The 13,849-nt window shown below is 41.9% G+C and overlaps 1 protein-coding gene across 11 annotated transcripts in view; it reads left to right on the top strand.

Moving 5' to 3' along the window:
* Nucleotides 1–13,849, top strand: part of LOC139758515 (pancreatic triacylglycerol lipase-like) — a 210,395-nt gene that overhangs the window by 47,127 nt on the left and 149,419 nt on the right. For all 11 annotated transcript variants that reach the window (XM_071680024.1, XM_071680026.1, XM_071680027.1 and 8 more), the window contains exon 6: nucleotides 10,780–10,904. In XM_071680024.1, coding sequence (XP_071536125.1) covers nucleotides 10,780–10,904 — 125 coding nt within the window. The remainder of the gene's footprint in view (nucleotides 1–10,779; nucleotides 10,905–13,849) is intronic.

The following is a 13,849-nucleotide window of genomic DNA, read 5'->3' as shown; positions in this document are numbered from 1 at the left end:
TTCAACAAACCTTCAAAATACTCAATCCCTCTCCTCCTCACATCACCACTACTTGTTATCACCTCCCCATTAGCCCCCTTCACTGAAGTTCCTATTTCTTCCCTCTTCTTACGCACTCAATTTATCTCCTTCCAAAACATTTTTTTATTCTCCTAAAATTTAATGATACTCTCTCACCCCAACTCTCATTTGCCCTTTTTTTCACCTCTTGCACCTTTCTCTTGACCTCCTGTCTCTTTCTTTTATACATCTCCCACTCAATTGCATTTTTTCCCTGCAAAAATCGTCCAAATGCCTCTCTCTTCTCTTTCACTAATACTCTTACTTCTTCATCCCACCACTCACTACCCTTTCTAATCAACCCACCTCCCACTCTTCTCATGCCACAAGCATCTTTTGCGCAATCCATCACTGATTCCCTAAATACATCCCATTCCTCCCCCACTCCCCTTACTTCCATTGTTCTCACCTTTTTCCATTCTGTACTCAGTCTCTCCTGGTACTTCCTCACACAGGTCTCCTTCCCAAGCTCACTTACTCTCACCACCCTCTTCACCCCAACATTCACTCTTCTTTTCTGAAAACCCATACAAATCTTCACCTTAGCCTCCACAAGATAATGATCAGACATCCCTCCAGTTGCACCTCTCAGCACATTAACATCCAAAAGTCTCTCTTTCGCACGCCTGTCAATTAACACGTAATCCAATAACGCTCTCTGGCCATCTCTCCTACTTACATAAGTATACTTATGTATATCTCGCTTTTTAAACCAGGTATTCCCAATCATCAGTCCTTTTTCAGCACATAAATCTACAAGCTCTTCACCATTTCCATTTACAACACTGAACACCCCATGTATACCAATTATTCCCTCAACTGCCACATTACTCACCTTTGCATTCAAATCACCCATCACTATAACCCGGTCTCGTGCATCAAAACCACTAACACACTCATTCAGCTGCTCCCAAAACACTTGCCTCTCATGATCTTTCTTCTCATGCCCAGGTGCATATGCACCAATAATCACCCACCTCTCTCATCAACTTTCAGTTTTACCCATATTAATCGAGAATTTACTTTCTTACATTCTATCACATACTCCCACAACTCCTGTTTCAGGAGTATTGCTACTCCTTCCCTTGCTCTTGTCCTCTCACTAACCCCTGACTTTACTCCCCAGACATTCCCAAACCACTCTTCCCCTTTACCCTTGAGCTTCGTTTCACTCAGAGCCAAAACATCCAGGTTCCTTTCCTCAAACATACTACCTATCTCTCCTTTTTTCACATCTTGGTTACATCCACACACATTTAGGCACCCCACTCTGAGCCTTCGAGGAGGATGAGCACTCCCCGCGTGACTCCTTCTTCTGTTTCCCATTTTAGAAAGTTAATACAAGGAGGGGAGGATTTCTGGCCCCCCGCTCCCGTCCCCTCTAGTCGCTTTCTACGACACGCGAGGAATACGTTTTTTTTTTTTTTTTTTTTTATACTTTGTCGCTGTCTCCCGCATTTGCGAGGTAGCGCAAGGAAACAGATGAAAGAAATGGCCCAACCCCCCCCCATACACATGTATATACATACGTCCACACACGCAAATATACATACCTACACAACTTTCCATGGTTTACCCCAGACGCTTCACATGTCTTGATTCAATCCACTGACAGCACGTCAACCCCGGTATACCACATCGCTCCAATTCACTCTATTCCTTGCCCTCCTTTCACCCTCCTGCATGTTCAGGCCCCGATCACACAAAATCTTTTTCACTCCATCTTTCCACCTCCAATTTGGTCTCCCTCTTCTCCTCGTTCCCTCCACCTCCGACACATATATCCTCTTGGTCAATCTTTCCTCACTCATTCTCTCCATGTGCCCAAACCACTTCAAAACACCCTCTTCTGCTCTCTCAACCACGCTCTTTTTATTTCCACACATCTCTCTTACTCTTACGTTACTCACTCGATCAAACCACCTCACACCACACATTGTCCTCAAACATCTCATTTCCAGCACATCCATCCTCCTGCGCACAACTCTATCCATAGCCCACGCCTCGCAACCATACAACATTGTTGGAACCACTATTCCTTCAAACATACCTAATTTTGCTTTCCGAGATAATGTTCTCGACTTCCACACATTCTTCAAGGCCCCCAGAATTTTCGCCCCCTCCCCCACCCTATGATCCACTTCCGCTTCCATGGTTCCATCCGCTGCCAGATCCACTCCCAGATATCTAAAACACTTCACTTCCTCCAGTTTTTCTCCATTCAAACTCACCTCCCAATTGACTTGACCTTCAACCCTACTGTACCTAATAACCTTGCTCTTATTCACATTTACTCTTAACTTTCTTCTTCCACACACTTTACCAAACTCAGTCACCAGCTTCTGCAGTTTCTCACATGAATCAGCCACCAGCGCTGTATCATCAGCGAACAACAACTGACTCACTTCCCAAGCTTTCTCATCCCCAACAGACTTCATACTTGCCCCTCTTTCCAAAACTCTTGCATTTACCTCCCTAACAACCCCATCCATAAACAAATTAAACAACCATGGAGACATCACACACCCCTGCCGCAAACCTACATTCACTGGGAACCAATCACTTTCCTCTCTTCCTACACGTACACATGCCTTACATCCTCGATAAAAACTTTTCACTGCTTCTAACAAATTTCCTCCCACACCATATATTCTTAATACCTTCCACAGAGCATCTCTATCAACTCTATCATATGCCTTCTCCAGATCCATAAATGCTACATACAAATCCATTTGCTTTTCTAAGTATTTCTCACATACATTCTTCAAAGCAAACACCTGAGCCACACATCCTCTACCACTTCTGAAACCACACTGCTCTTCCCCAATCTGATGCTCTGTACATGCCTTCACCCTCTCAATCAATACCCTCCCATATAATTTACCAGGAATACTCAACAAACTTATACCTCTGTAATTTGAGCACTCACTCTTATCCCCTTTGCCTTTGTACAATGGCACTATGCACGCATTCCGCCAAGCCTCAGGCACCTCACCATGATTCATACATACATTAAATAACCTTACCAACCAGTCAGCAATACAGTCACCCCCTTTTTTAATAAATTCCACTGCAATACCATCCAAACCTGCTGCCTTGCTGGCTTTCATCTTCCGCAAAGCTTTCACTACCTCTTCTCTGTTTACCAAATCATTTTCCCTAACCCTCTCACTTTGCACACCACCTCGACCAAAACACCCTATATCTGCCACTCTATTATCAAACACATTCAACAAACCTTCAAAATACTCACTCCATCTCCTTCTCACATCACCACTACTTGTTATCACCTCCCCATTTGCGCCCTTCACTGAAGTTCCCATTTGCTCCCTTGTCTTACGCACTTTATTTACCTCCTTCCAGAACATCTTTTTATTCTCCTTAAAATTTAATGATACTCTCTCACCCCAACTCTCATTTGCCCTTTTTTTCACCTCTTGCACCTTTCTCTTGACCTCCTGTCTCTTTCTTTTATACATCTCCCACTCAATTGCATTTTTTCCCTGCAAAAATCGTCCAAATGCCTCTCTCTTCTCTTTCACTAATACTCTTACTTCTTCATCCCACCACTCACTACCCTTTCTAATCAACCCACCTCCCACTCTTCTCATGCCACAAGCATCTTTTGCGCAATCCATCACTGATTCCCTAAATACATCCCATTCCTCCCCCACTCCCCTTACTTCCATTGTTCTCACCTTTTTCCATTCTGTACTCAGTCTCTCCTGGTACTTCCTCACACAGGTCTCCTTCCCAAGCTCACTTACTCTCACCACCCTCTTCACCCCAACATTCACTCTTCTTTTCTGAAAACCCATACAAATCTTCACCTTAGCCTCCACAAGATAATGATCAGACATCCCTCCAGTTGCACCTCTCAGCACATTAACATCCAAAAGTCTCTCTTTCGCACGCCTGTCAATTAACACGTAATCCAATAACGCTCTCTGGCCATCTCTCCTACTTACATAAGTATACTTATGTATATCTCGCTTTTTAAACCAGGTATTCCCAATCATCAGTCCTTTTTCAGCACATAAATCTAAAAGCTCTTCACCATTTCCATTTACAACACTGAACACCCCATGTATACCAATTATTCCCTCAACTGCCACATTACTCACCTTTGCATTCAAATCACCCATCACTATAACCCGGTCTCGTGCATCAAAACCACTAACACACTCATTCAGCTGCTCCCAAAACACTTGTCTCTCATGATCTTTCTTCTCATGCCCGGGTGCATATGCACCAATAATCACCCACCTCTCTCCATCAACTTTCAGTTTTACCCATATTAATCGAGAATTTACTTTCTTACATTCTATCACATACTCCCACAACTCCTGTTTCAGGAGTATTGCTACTCCTTCCCTTGCTCTTGTCCTCTCACTAACCCCTGACTTTACTCCCCAGACATTCCCAAACCACTCTTCCCCTTTACCCTTGAGCTTCGTTTCACTCAGAGCCAAAACATCCAGGTTCCTTTCCTCAAACATACTACCTATCTCTCCTTTTTTCACCTCTTGGTTACATCCACACACATTTAGGCACCCCACTCTGAGCCTTCGAGGAGGATGAGCACTCCCCGCGTGACTCCTTCTTCTGTTTCCCATTTTAGAAAGTTAATACAAGGAGGGGAGGATTTCTGGCCCCCCCGCTCCCGTCCCCTCTAGTCGCTTTCTACGACACGCGAGGAATACGTGGGAAGTATTCTTTCACCCCTATCCCCAGGGATAATATACATATATATATATATACATATACACATACACACACACACACACACACACACATACGCACATATACACACACACACACATACATATATATACATATGAAAAATGTAAGAAACAATTTAGAAAACTGAAACTTCTAGCTTGAAATGAATGAAAAAATGAATGTCACATAATGGTTCAACCTCTGGCTATGGAAAAAGGAAATGTATAATTTATTTTACACAAACGTCAATAGCAGTTCTCATCAATTTAACCACTGTATCAATAAGCTTCAATGTCTAAGCTACATTTTTCTCCAATTTCACTATTTTCTTGTCAAAACACCATGTATGAAAATTATCACTCCAGTAACACAACTATAAACATTTACTTCCCCTTTAAAAAAAAAAGAAAAAAAAAAAGTTCTGGGGAAGTCTGTCTCGATACACTGCGGGAAACTCTACCACCTGGCGAGGTTTGTGTTGCAATGGTTCCCGATTCACAAACGTAGTAGCATCACTGGTGGGCCAAGGTAGTTCCGTTTGCGAACGTAGTAGCATCACTCTGCACCTCTTGTATATATATATATATATATATATATATATATATATATATATATATATATATATATATATATATATATATATCATTCATCACTATACCTGATCACCATTTCCCATATCAGTGAGGCAGTGTCAGGAAACAAGAAGAAAGACCCATCCACTCACACACACACATATTTTTTTTTTTTTTTTTTTTTTATACTTTGTCGCTGTCTCCCGCGTTTGCGAGGTAGCGCAAGGAAACAGACGAAAGAAATGGCCCAACCCCCATACACACGTACATACACACGTCCACACACGCAAATATACATACCTACACAGCTTTCCATGGTTTACCCCAGACGCTTCACATGCCTTGATTCAATCCACTGACAGCACGTCAACCCCTGTATACCACATCGCTCCAATTCACTCTATTCCTTGCCCTCCTTTCACCCTCCTGCATGTTCAGGCCCCGATCACACAAAATCTTTTTCACTCCATCTTTCCACCTCCAATTTGGTCTCCCTCTTCTCCTCGTTCCCTCCACCTCCGACACATATATCCTCTTGGTCAATCTTTCCTCACTCATTCTCTCCATGTGCCCAAACCATTTCAAAACACCCTCTTCTGCTCTCTCAACCACGCTCTTTTTATTTCCACACATCTCTCTTACCCTTACGTTACTTACTCGATCAAACCACCTCACACCACACATTGTCCTCAAACATCTCATTTCCAGCACATCAATCCTCCTGCGCACAACTCTATCCATAGCCCACGCCTCGCAACCATACAACATTGTTGGAACCACTATTCCTTCAAACATACCCATTTTTGCTTTCCGAGATAATGTTCTCGACTTCCACACATTTTTCAAGGCTCCCAAAATTTTCGCCCCCTCCCCCACCCTATGATCCACTTCCGCTTCCATGGTTCCATCCGCTGACAGATCCACTCCCAGATATCTAAAACACTTCACTTCCTCCAGTTTTTCTCCATTCAAACTCACCTCCCAATTGACTTGACCCTCAACCCTACTGTACCTAATAACCTTGCTCTTATTCACATTTACTCTTAACTTTCTTCTTCCACACACTTTACCAAACTCAGTCACCAGCTTCTGCAGTTTCTCACATGAATCAGCCACCAGCGCTGTATCATCAGCGAACAACAACTGACTCACTTCCCAAGCTCTCTCATCCCCAACAGACTTCATACTTGCCCCTCTTTCCAGTACTCTTGCATTTACCTCCCTAACAACCCCATCCATAAACAAATTAAACAACCATGGAGACATCACACACCCCTGCCGCAAACCTACATTCACTGAGAACCAATCACTTTCCTCTCTTCCTACACGTACACATGCCTTACATCCTCGATAAAAACTTTTCACTGCTTCTAACAACTTGCCTCCCACACCATATATTCTTAATACCTTCCACAGAGCATCTCTATCAACTCTATCATATGCCTTCTCCAGATCCATAAATGCTACATACAAATCCATTTGCTTTTCTAAGTATTTCTCACATACATTCTTCAAAGCAAACACCTGATCCACACATCCTCTACCACTTCTGAAACCGCACTGCTCTTCCCCAGTCTGATGCTCTGTACATGCCTTCACCCTCTCAATCAATACCCTCCCATATAATTTACCAGGAATACTCAACAAACTTATACCTCTGTAATTTGAGCACTCACTCTTATCCCCTTTGCCTTTGTACAATGGCACTATGCACGCATTCCGCCAATCCTCAGGCACCTCACCATGAGTCATACATACATTAAATAACCTTACCAACCAGTCAACAATACAGTCACCCCCTTTTTTAATAAATTCCACTGCAATACCATCCAAACCTGCTGCCTTGCCGGCTTTCATCTTCCGCAAAGCTTTTACTACCTCTTCTCTGTTTACCAAATCATTTTCCCCAACCCTCTCACTTTGCACACCACCTCGACCAAAACACCCTATATCTGCCACTCTGTCATCAGACACATTCAACAAACCTTCAAAATACTCATTCCATCTCCTTCTCACATCACCACTACATAACATAACATATACATATACATAACATATACATATACATAACATAAACAAACATATATATATATATATATATATATATATATATATATATATATATATATAGCGTTAAGAACAGAGGAGTATGAATTAGAGGGAATATCCTCACTTGGCCCACGTCTCCATTCCTTCTTTTGTAAAATTATGTGTATGTGTGTTAGAGGTGGAGGGTAGAGGAGAAGTGGGGAACCAAATTGGAGGTGGAAAGACGGAGTGAAAAAGATTTTGAGCGATCAGAGCCTGAACATGCAGGAAGGTGAAAGGCGTGCAAGGAATAGAGTGAATTGGAACGATGTGGTATACCAGGGTCAGCATGCTGTCAATGGATTGAACCAGGGCATGTGAAGCGTCTGGGGTAAACCATGGAAAGTTCTGTGGGACCTGGATGTGGAAAGGGAACTGTGGTTTCGGTGCATTATACATGTCAGTTAGAGACTGAGTGTGAACGACTGTGGCCTTTGTTGTCTTTTCCCAGCACTACCTCATGCGCATGTAGGGGGAGGGGGTTGTCATTCCATGTGTGGTGGGGTGGCGACGGGAATCAATAAAGGCAGCAAGTATGAATTATGTACATGTGTATATATGTATATGTCTGTGTATGTATAAAAAAACAAAAACAAAAACATCTTTTTATTCTCCCTAAAATTTAATGATACTCTCTCACCCCAACTCTCATTTGCCCTCTTTTTCACCTCTTGCACCTTTCTCTTCATGTCCTGCCTCTTTCTTTTATACATCTCCCAGTCATTTGCGTTTTTTCCCTGCAAAAGTCGTCCAAATGCCTCTCTCTTCTCTTTCACTGATAATCTTACTTCTTCATCCCACCACTCACTACCCTTTCTAATCTGCCCACCTCCATTGCTTCTCATGCCACAAACATCTTTTGCGCAAGCCATCACTACTTCCCTAAATACATCCCATTCCTCCATCACTCCCCTTACGTCCTTTGTTCTCCCCTTTTTCCATTCTGTACTCAGTCTCTCCTGGTACTTCCTCACACAAGTCTCCTTCCCAAGCTCACTTACTCTCACCACCCTCTTCACCCCAACATTCACTCTTCTTTTCACTCAAAGCCAAAACCTCCAGGTTCCTTTCCTCAAACACACTACCTATCTCTCCTTTTTTCTTATCTTGGTTATTTTCACACACATGTAGACACCTCAGTATGAGCCTTCGAGGAGGATGAGCACTCCCCGCGTGGCTCCTTCTTCTGTTAGCGAGGTAGCGCACAGAAACAGATGAAAGAATGGCCCAACCCACCCACATACACATGTATATACATACACGTCCACACACGCACATAGACATACCTATACATCTCAGCGTATACATATATATATACACACAGACATATACATATATACACATGTAGATAACCTAACCTAACCTAACCTAACCTAACCTAACCTAACCTAACCTAACCCAACCAGTCAACAACACAGTCACCCCCTTTTTTGATAAATTCCACTGCAGTACCATCCAAACCTGCTGCCTTGCCAGCTTTCATCTTTTGCAAAGTTTTACTACCTCTTCTCTGTTTACCAAATCATTCTCTCTAATCCCTCTCACTTTGCACACCACCTCGACCAAAACACCTTATATCTACCACTCTATCATCAAACACACTCAACAAACCTTTAAAATACTCACTCCATCTCCTTCTCACATCACCACTACTTGTTATCACCTTCCCATTCACCCCCTTCACTGATGTACCCATTTGCTCCCTTGTCTTACTTACTTTATTTACCTCCTTCTAAAACGTCTTTTTATTCTCCCTGAAATTTAATGATACTCTCACCCCAACTGTCATTTGCCCTCTTTTTCACCTCTTGCACCTTTCTCTTGGCCTCCTGCCTCTTTCCTTTATACATCTCCTAGTCATTTGCATTATTTCCCTGCAAAAATCATTCAAATGCCTCTCTCTTCTCTTTCACTAATAATCTTACTACATCCCACCACTCATTACCCCTTCTAACCTGCCCACCTCCCACGCTTCTCATGCCACAAGCGTCTTTTGCTCAAGCCATCACTGCTTCCCTAAATACATCCCATTCCTCCCCACTCCCCTTACATCCTTTGTTCTCAACTTTTTTCATTCTGTACTCAGTCTCTTCTGGTACTTTCTCACACAAGCCTCCTTCCCAAGCTTACTTACTCTTACCACTATCTTTGCCCCAACATTCTCTCTTCTTTTCTGAAAACCTCTACAAATCCTCACTCTTGCCTCCACAAGATAATGATCAGACATCCCTCCAGTTGCACCTCTCAGCACATTAACATCCAAAAGTCTCTCTTTCGTGTGCCTATCATTTAGCAGGTAATCCAACAACGCTCTCTGGCCATCTCTCCTACGTACATACGTATACTTATATATATCTCTCTTCTTAAACCAGGTATTCCCAATCACGAGTCCTTTTTCAGCTCATAAATCTACATAAATCTACATTTACAACACTGAACACCCCATGTACACCAATTATTCCTTCAACTGTCACATTACTCACCTTTGCATTCAAATCACCCATCAATATAACCCAGTCTCGTGCATCAAAACTACTAACACACTCACTCAGCTGCTCCCAAAACACTTGCCTCTCATGATCTTTTTTCTCATGCCCAGGTGCATATGCACCAATAATCACTGCTCTCTCTCCATCCACTCTCAGTTTTACCCATATCAATCTAGAGTTTACTTTCTTACACTCTGTCACACACTCCCACCACTCCTGTTTCAGAAGTAGTGCTACACCTTCCCTTGCTCTTGTCCTCTCACTAACCCCTGACTTTACTCCCAAGACATTCCCAAACCACTCTTACCCTTTACCCTTGAGCTTTGTTTCACTCATAGCCAAAACATCGAGGTTCCTTTCCTCAAACATACTACCTAACTCTCCTTTTTTCTCATCTTGGTTACATCCACACACATTTAGACACCCCAGTCTGAGCCTTTGAGGAGGATAAGCACTCCGCGTGACTCCTTCTTCTGTTTCCCCTTTAAGAAAGTTAAAATACAAGGAGGGGAGGGTTTCTAGCCCCCCGCTCCCATCCCCTTTAGTCGCCTTCTACGACACGTGAGGAATGCATGGGAAGTATTCTTTCTTCCCTATCCCCACTGATAGGGGATTATAATTTTACATCCTGATGCTTCTGTTAACATCTGTTGTACTCTTGAGCTGCATAGAGCTTTCATTTTTTTTCGTGTTCCACCTAGCCCCTTGTAGGATTAATTGATAATTCCTGCTGTTAGAGCAACTCCACCACTGTAGAATGTTCATCAGGGTAATTTTTCTTTCACCTACTTATCCTCTCTTTCCCTGACAAAGGGTGGATGATGATGATGATGCATCTTACCTTGCAGGACTGGATCCAGCTGGACTGACTTTCCATAAAGTACCATCAAATCAGCGTATTGACTCTTCAGATGCTGAGTATGTTGACATTATGCATACTAATGGCTGTTACACCTTTTGGGATCCATGGGGGGTATGTACATAATGATGCATATGAAAATGTGTTAAAATGCTCTGCATGTTATTCTTTAATTGTAGTTTCTGTTTTTTGACTCATGGAGAATTATTAGTAATACAAATGTTTCCTGCAATTATGTTTAAAAGTCCCACTTTCACAGAAGTTTGTAATTTTTAGACTACACCATTTTATTCTGTAATTTCCTTTCTCCAATGATAGTTTTTCACTGAGTTTTTTGTTTTAATATTCTCATTCTCTGCCGTATTTTAATTATGAAAATGCATTGTTTCTTTATTTTTCCTGTATTTCTACCTCCTCCAATTTTGATTACTTCGTCTTGTAAAGGCTTCCATATTCTGAAGAAATTAATCCTTTTGCAAGGTAACTTATATTACTGTAGCTAAGGGGAACTTCAGAATTGGGTTTAAAATGAAATTACAGATCACATCAGATGTGAAAGTTAATGGAAATACAGTTGGTAGGAAGAGGTCATTGGTTTGAAAAGAGGCCAGAGAATGGGAAAAAAACTAGAAGGATGTGAAGGATAGTTTGACTGGTGTTGGGAGAGTTAGAAAAGGACAAGGAGTACATTGAGGGTTGTTAAAGACTAGAATAGTATTACAAGGTAAAGGCTTATCCTTGTTGAAGTGCTACTAGTTAATCATATGGAGAATGTTTCGAAGGGGAAATATAACTTAGGAAATACGGAAACAGTTAATAGGGTATACGCTGAGCTAGATAGAACACAGGAGGAGCTGAAGAAGATAAAGAAGAATGATAAGGTAGCTAAGGAAATTAATTTTAAAAAGTTACAGAAGTCTTTTTTTTTTATTTATTTCTGGAGGGGGTTATAGAAAAGATGAAGACATACTTTCAAAACCAGTGATTAAGTGATAGTGCATGGTTATGGTAATTTTAGTACACTGTATAAGAAGGGGGAAATAGAATGGAATTTAGATATGAATATAGAGAAGATTAGTATATAAGTGTACTATGCCGTTATAGATGATGCTTTTTTGAAAGCTCTAGAACTAAATGACAACACGCTTAGAAAGGATATTGGTGATATAGGAAGTCAGTGAAAAAAATTTGATAAAGTGCAGAGGAGTAAGTCAGTGTACCTTGGAGGATATATGCACTGGAAAAGAGAAGGGGAAATGGGCAGGTTGGTGATGTAGCAGTAATAGTCAGGAATATATGACAGAAAAAGGAGCCAAAAAAATTAAATTAAGCTTTTGAAGACCACATGGTTTTGATCACTTAACCGTGCTGTGTCTGAGAAATTATCCTCCTGTAGAAAAATGATCATTGTACATTTTTTTTCTTTTTTTTTTGTACATATTCACCATTTCCATATTAGTAAGGTAGCATCAAGAATAGAGGACTGAATTTTAGGGGGAAAATCCTCACTTAGCCCTTTCTCTATTCCTTTTTTTGGGAAAGTACAAAGTGGAGTGGAAGATTTACAACCTCCCACTCCCACCCTTTTTATTTGCTTTCTACGACATGCAGGGAATTCGTGGGAAGTATTCACCAAAACCACAGCTCTATCCATATTTAGGCCCCACGACCCTTTCTATGGATTACCCCAGACGTTTTGCAAACCCTGGTTGTCCATTGACAGCATGTCTACCCTGGTATACCACATCGTTCCAATTCACTCTATTCCTTGCACTCCTTTCTCCCTCCTGCAGGTTCAAGCCCCAATTGCTTTATATCTTTTTTACTCCATCTTTCCATCTCCGATTTAGTCTCCTGCTTCTCCTTGTTCCTTCCCCCTCATGACACATACATTCTCTTGTCAACACCTTTCCTCACTCATTCTCTCCTTATGTCCAAACCATTTCAACACACCCTCTTCTGCTTTCTCAATCACACACTTTTTATTACCACACATCTCTCTTACCCTTTCGTTACTTACTCGATCGAACCACCTCACACCACATATTGTCCTCAAACATCTCATTTCCAATGTATCCACCCTCCTCCCTACAACCCTATGTAAAGCCCATGCCTCACAACCATATAACATTGTTGGAACCACTATTCCTTCAAACATTCCCATTTTTGCTCTCCAAGATAACGTTCTTACCTTACACACATTCTTCAATACTCCCAGAACCTTCACCCCCTCCCCCACCCTGTGACTCACTTCCGCTTCCAAGGTTCCACCGCTGCCAAATCCACTCCCAGATATCTAAAACACTTCACTTACTCCAGTTTTTGGGACTACCTTAGGTTGGTGCCATGTTCTGTGGATTATGAACTGAATGGTCAGGAGCAGGCAGTGAGATGACATGCAAGATTTGACCAAAAAGGATGAGTGAGAACTTCAACAAATATTAAGAGGGATGGAGTGATCCAGACCCCAGTATTCCCCGAGGAATAGCTCATTGTTTGCAGGACACCATCCTTGAGAGGAAAGTTTTTTCAGCTTTCATATCTTAAATTTTTCAGTTTCAGGCACATTATGAAGTTATTGTTATTGCTATATAGCTCTTTATATCTCTGTTGCCGATGCCTGTTCCCAATTGGAATTCCCTCATGGGGGTGGCCATGGCAATAGGGTCTCCATGACTAGTGAACTCCAATACCATTTCCTAGGCTTTAGTGCATCACCCTTAACAGACCACTGGCAGAGGGCAAATCTAGCAGTGTTTGCAAGGCACCTATGTAATGTTCGTACTAACTACTTCTGCCTTATGCTCCTGCCTAATGTTCCTACTTACCACTACTGCCTCATGTTTCTTCCTAATACTCCAGCCTAGATGTTTCAACCTACAACAATCAACTGCTCCTACCATTTTTCGTAACTGTAGGGCTATCACATTGTGCTTACTGCATGACAATCTAAAGCTGTGAAGAATGAGCTGTGTTAGTTAAGTGTTATCAAGTGTTACATGTGACAAGGAGAGATTGTATGTCTGTGTACAGAATGCCAGTATAGTTCCATGTGCTGG

This window comes from Panulirus ornatus, chromosome 30, assembly GCF_036320965.1.
Source record: "Panulirus ornatus isolate Po-2019 chromosome 30, ASM3632096v1, whole genome shotgun sequence".
In the NCBI taxonomy this organism is placed as follows: domain Eukaryota; kingdom Metazoa; phylum Arthropoda; class Malacostraca; order Decapoda; family Palinuridae; genus Panulirus; species Panulirus ornatus.
Note: the sequence above shows the minus strand (reverse complement) of the source record. Positions and strands in the feature narration are given on the sequence as shown.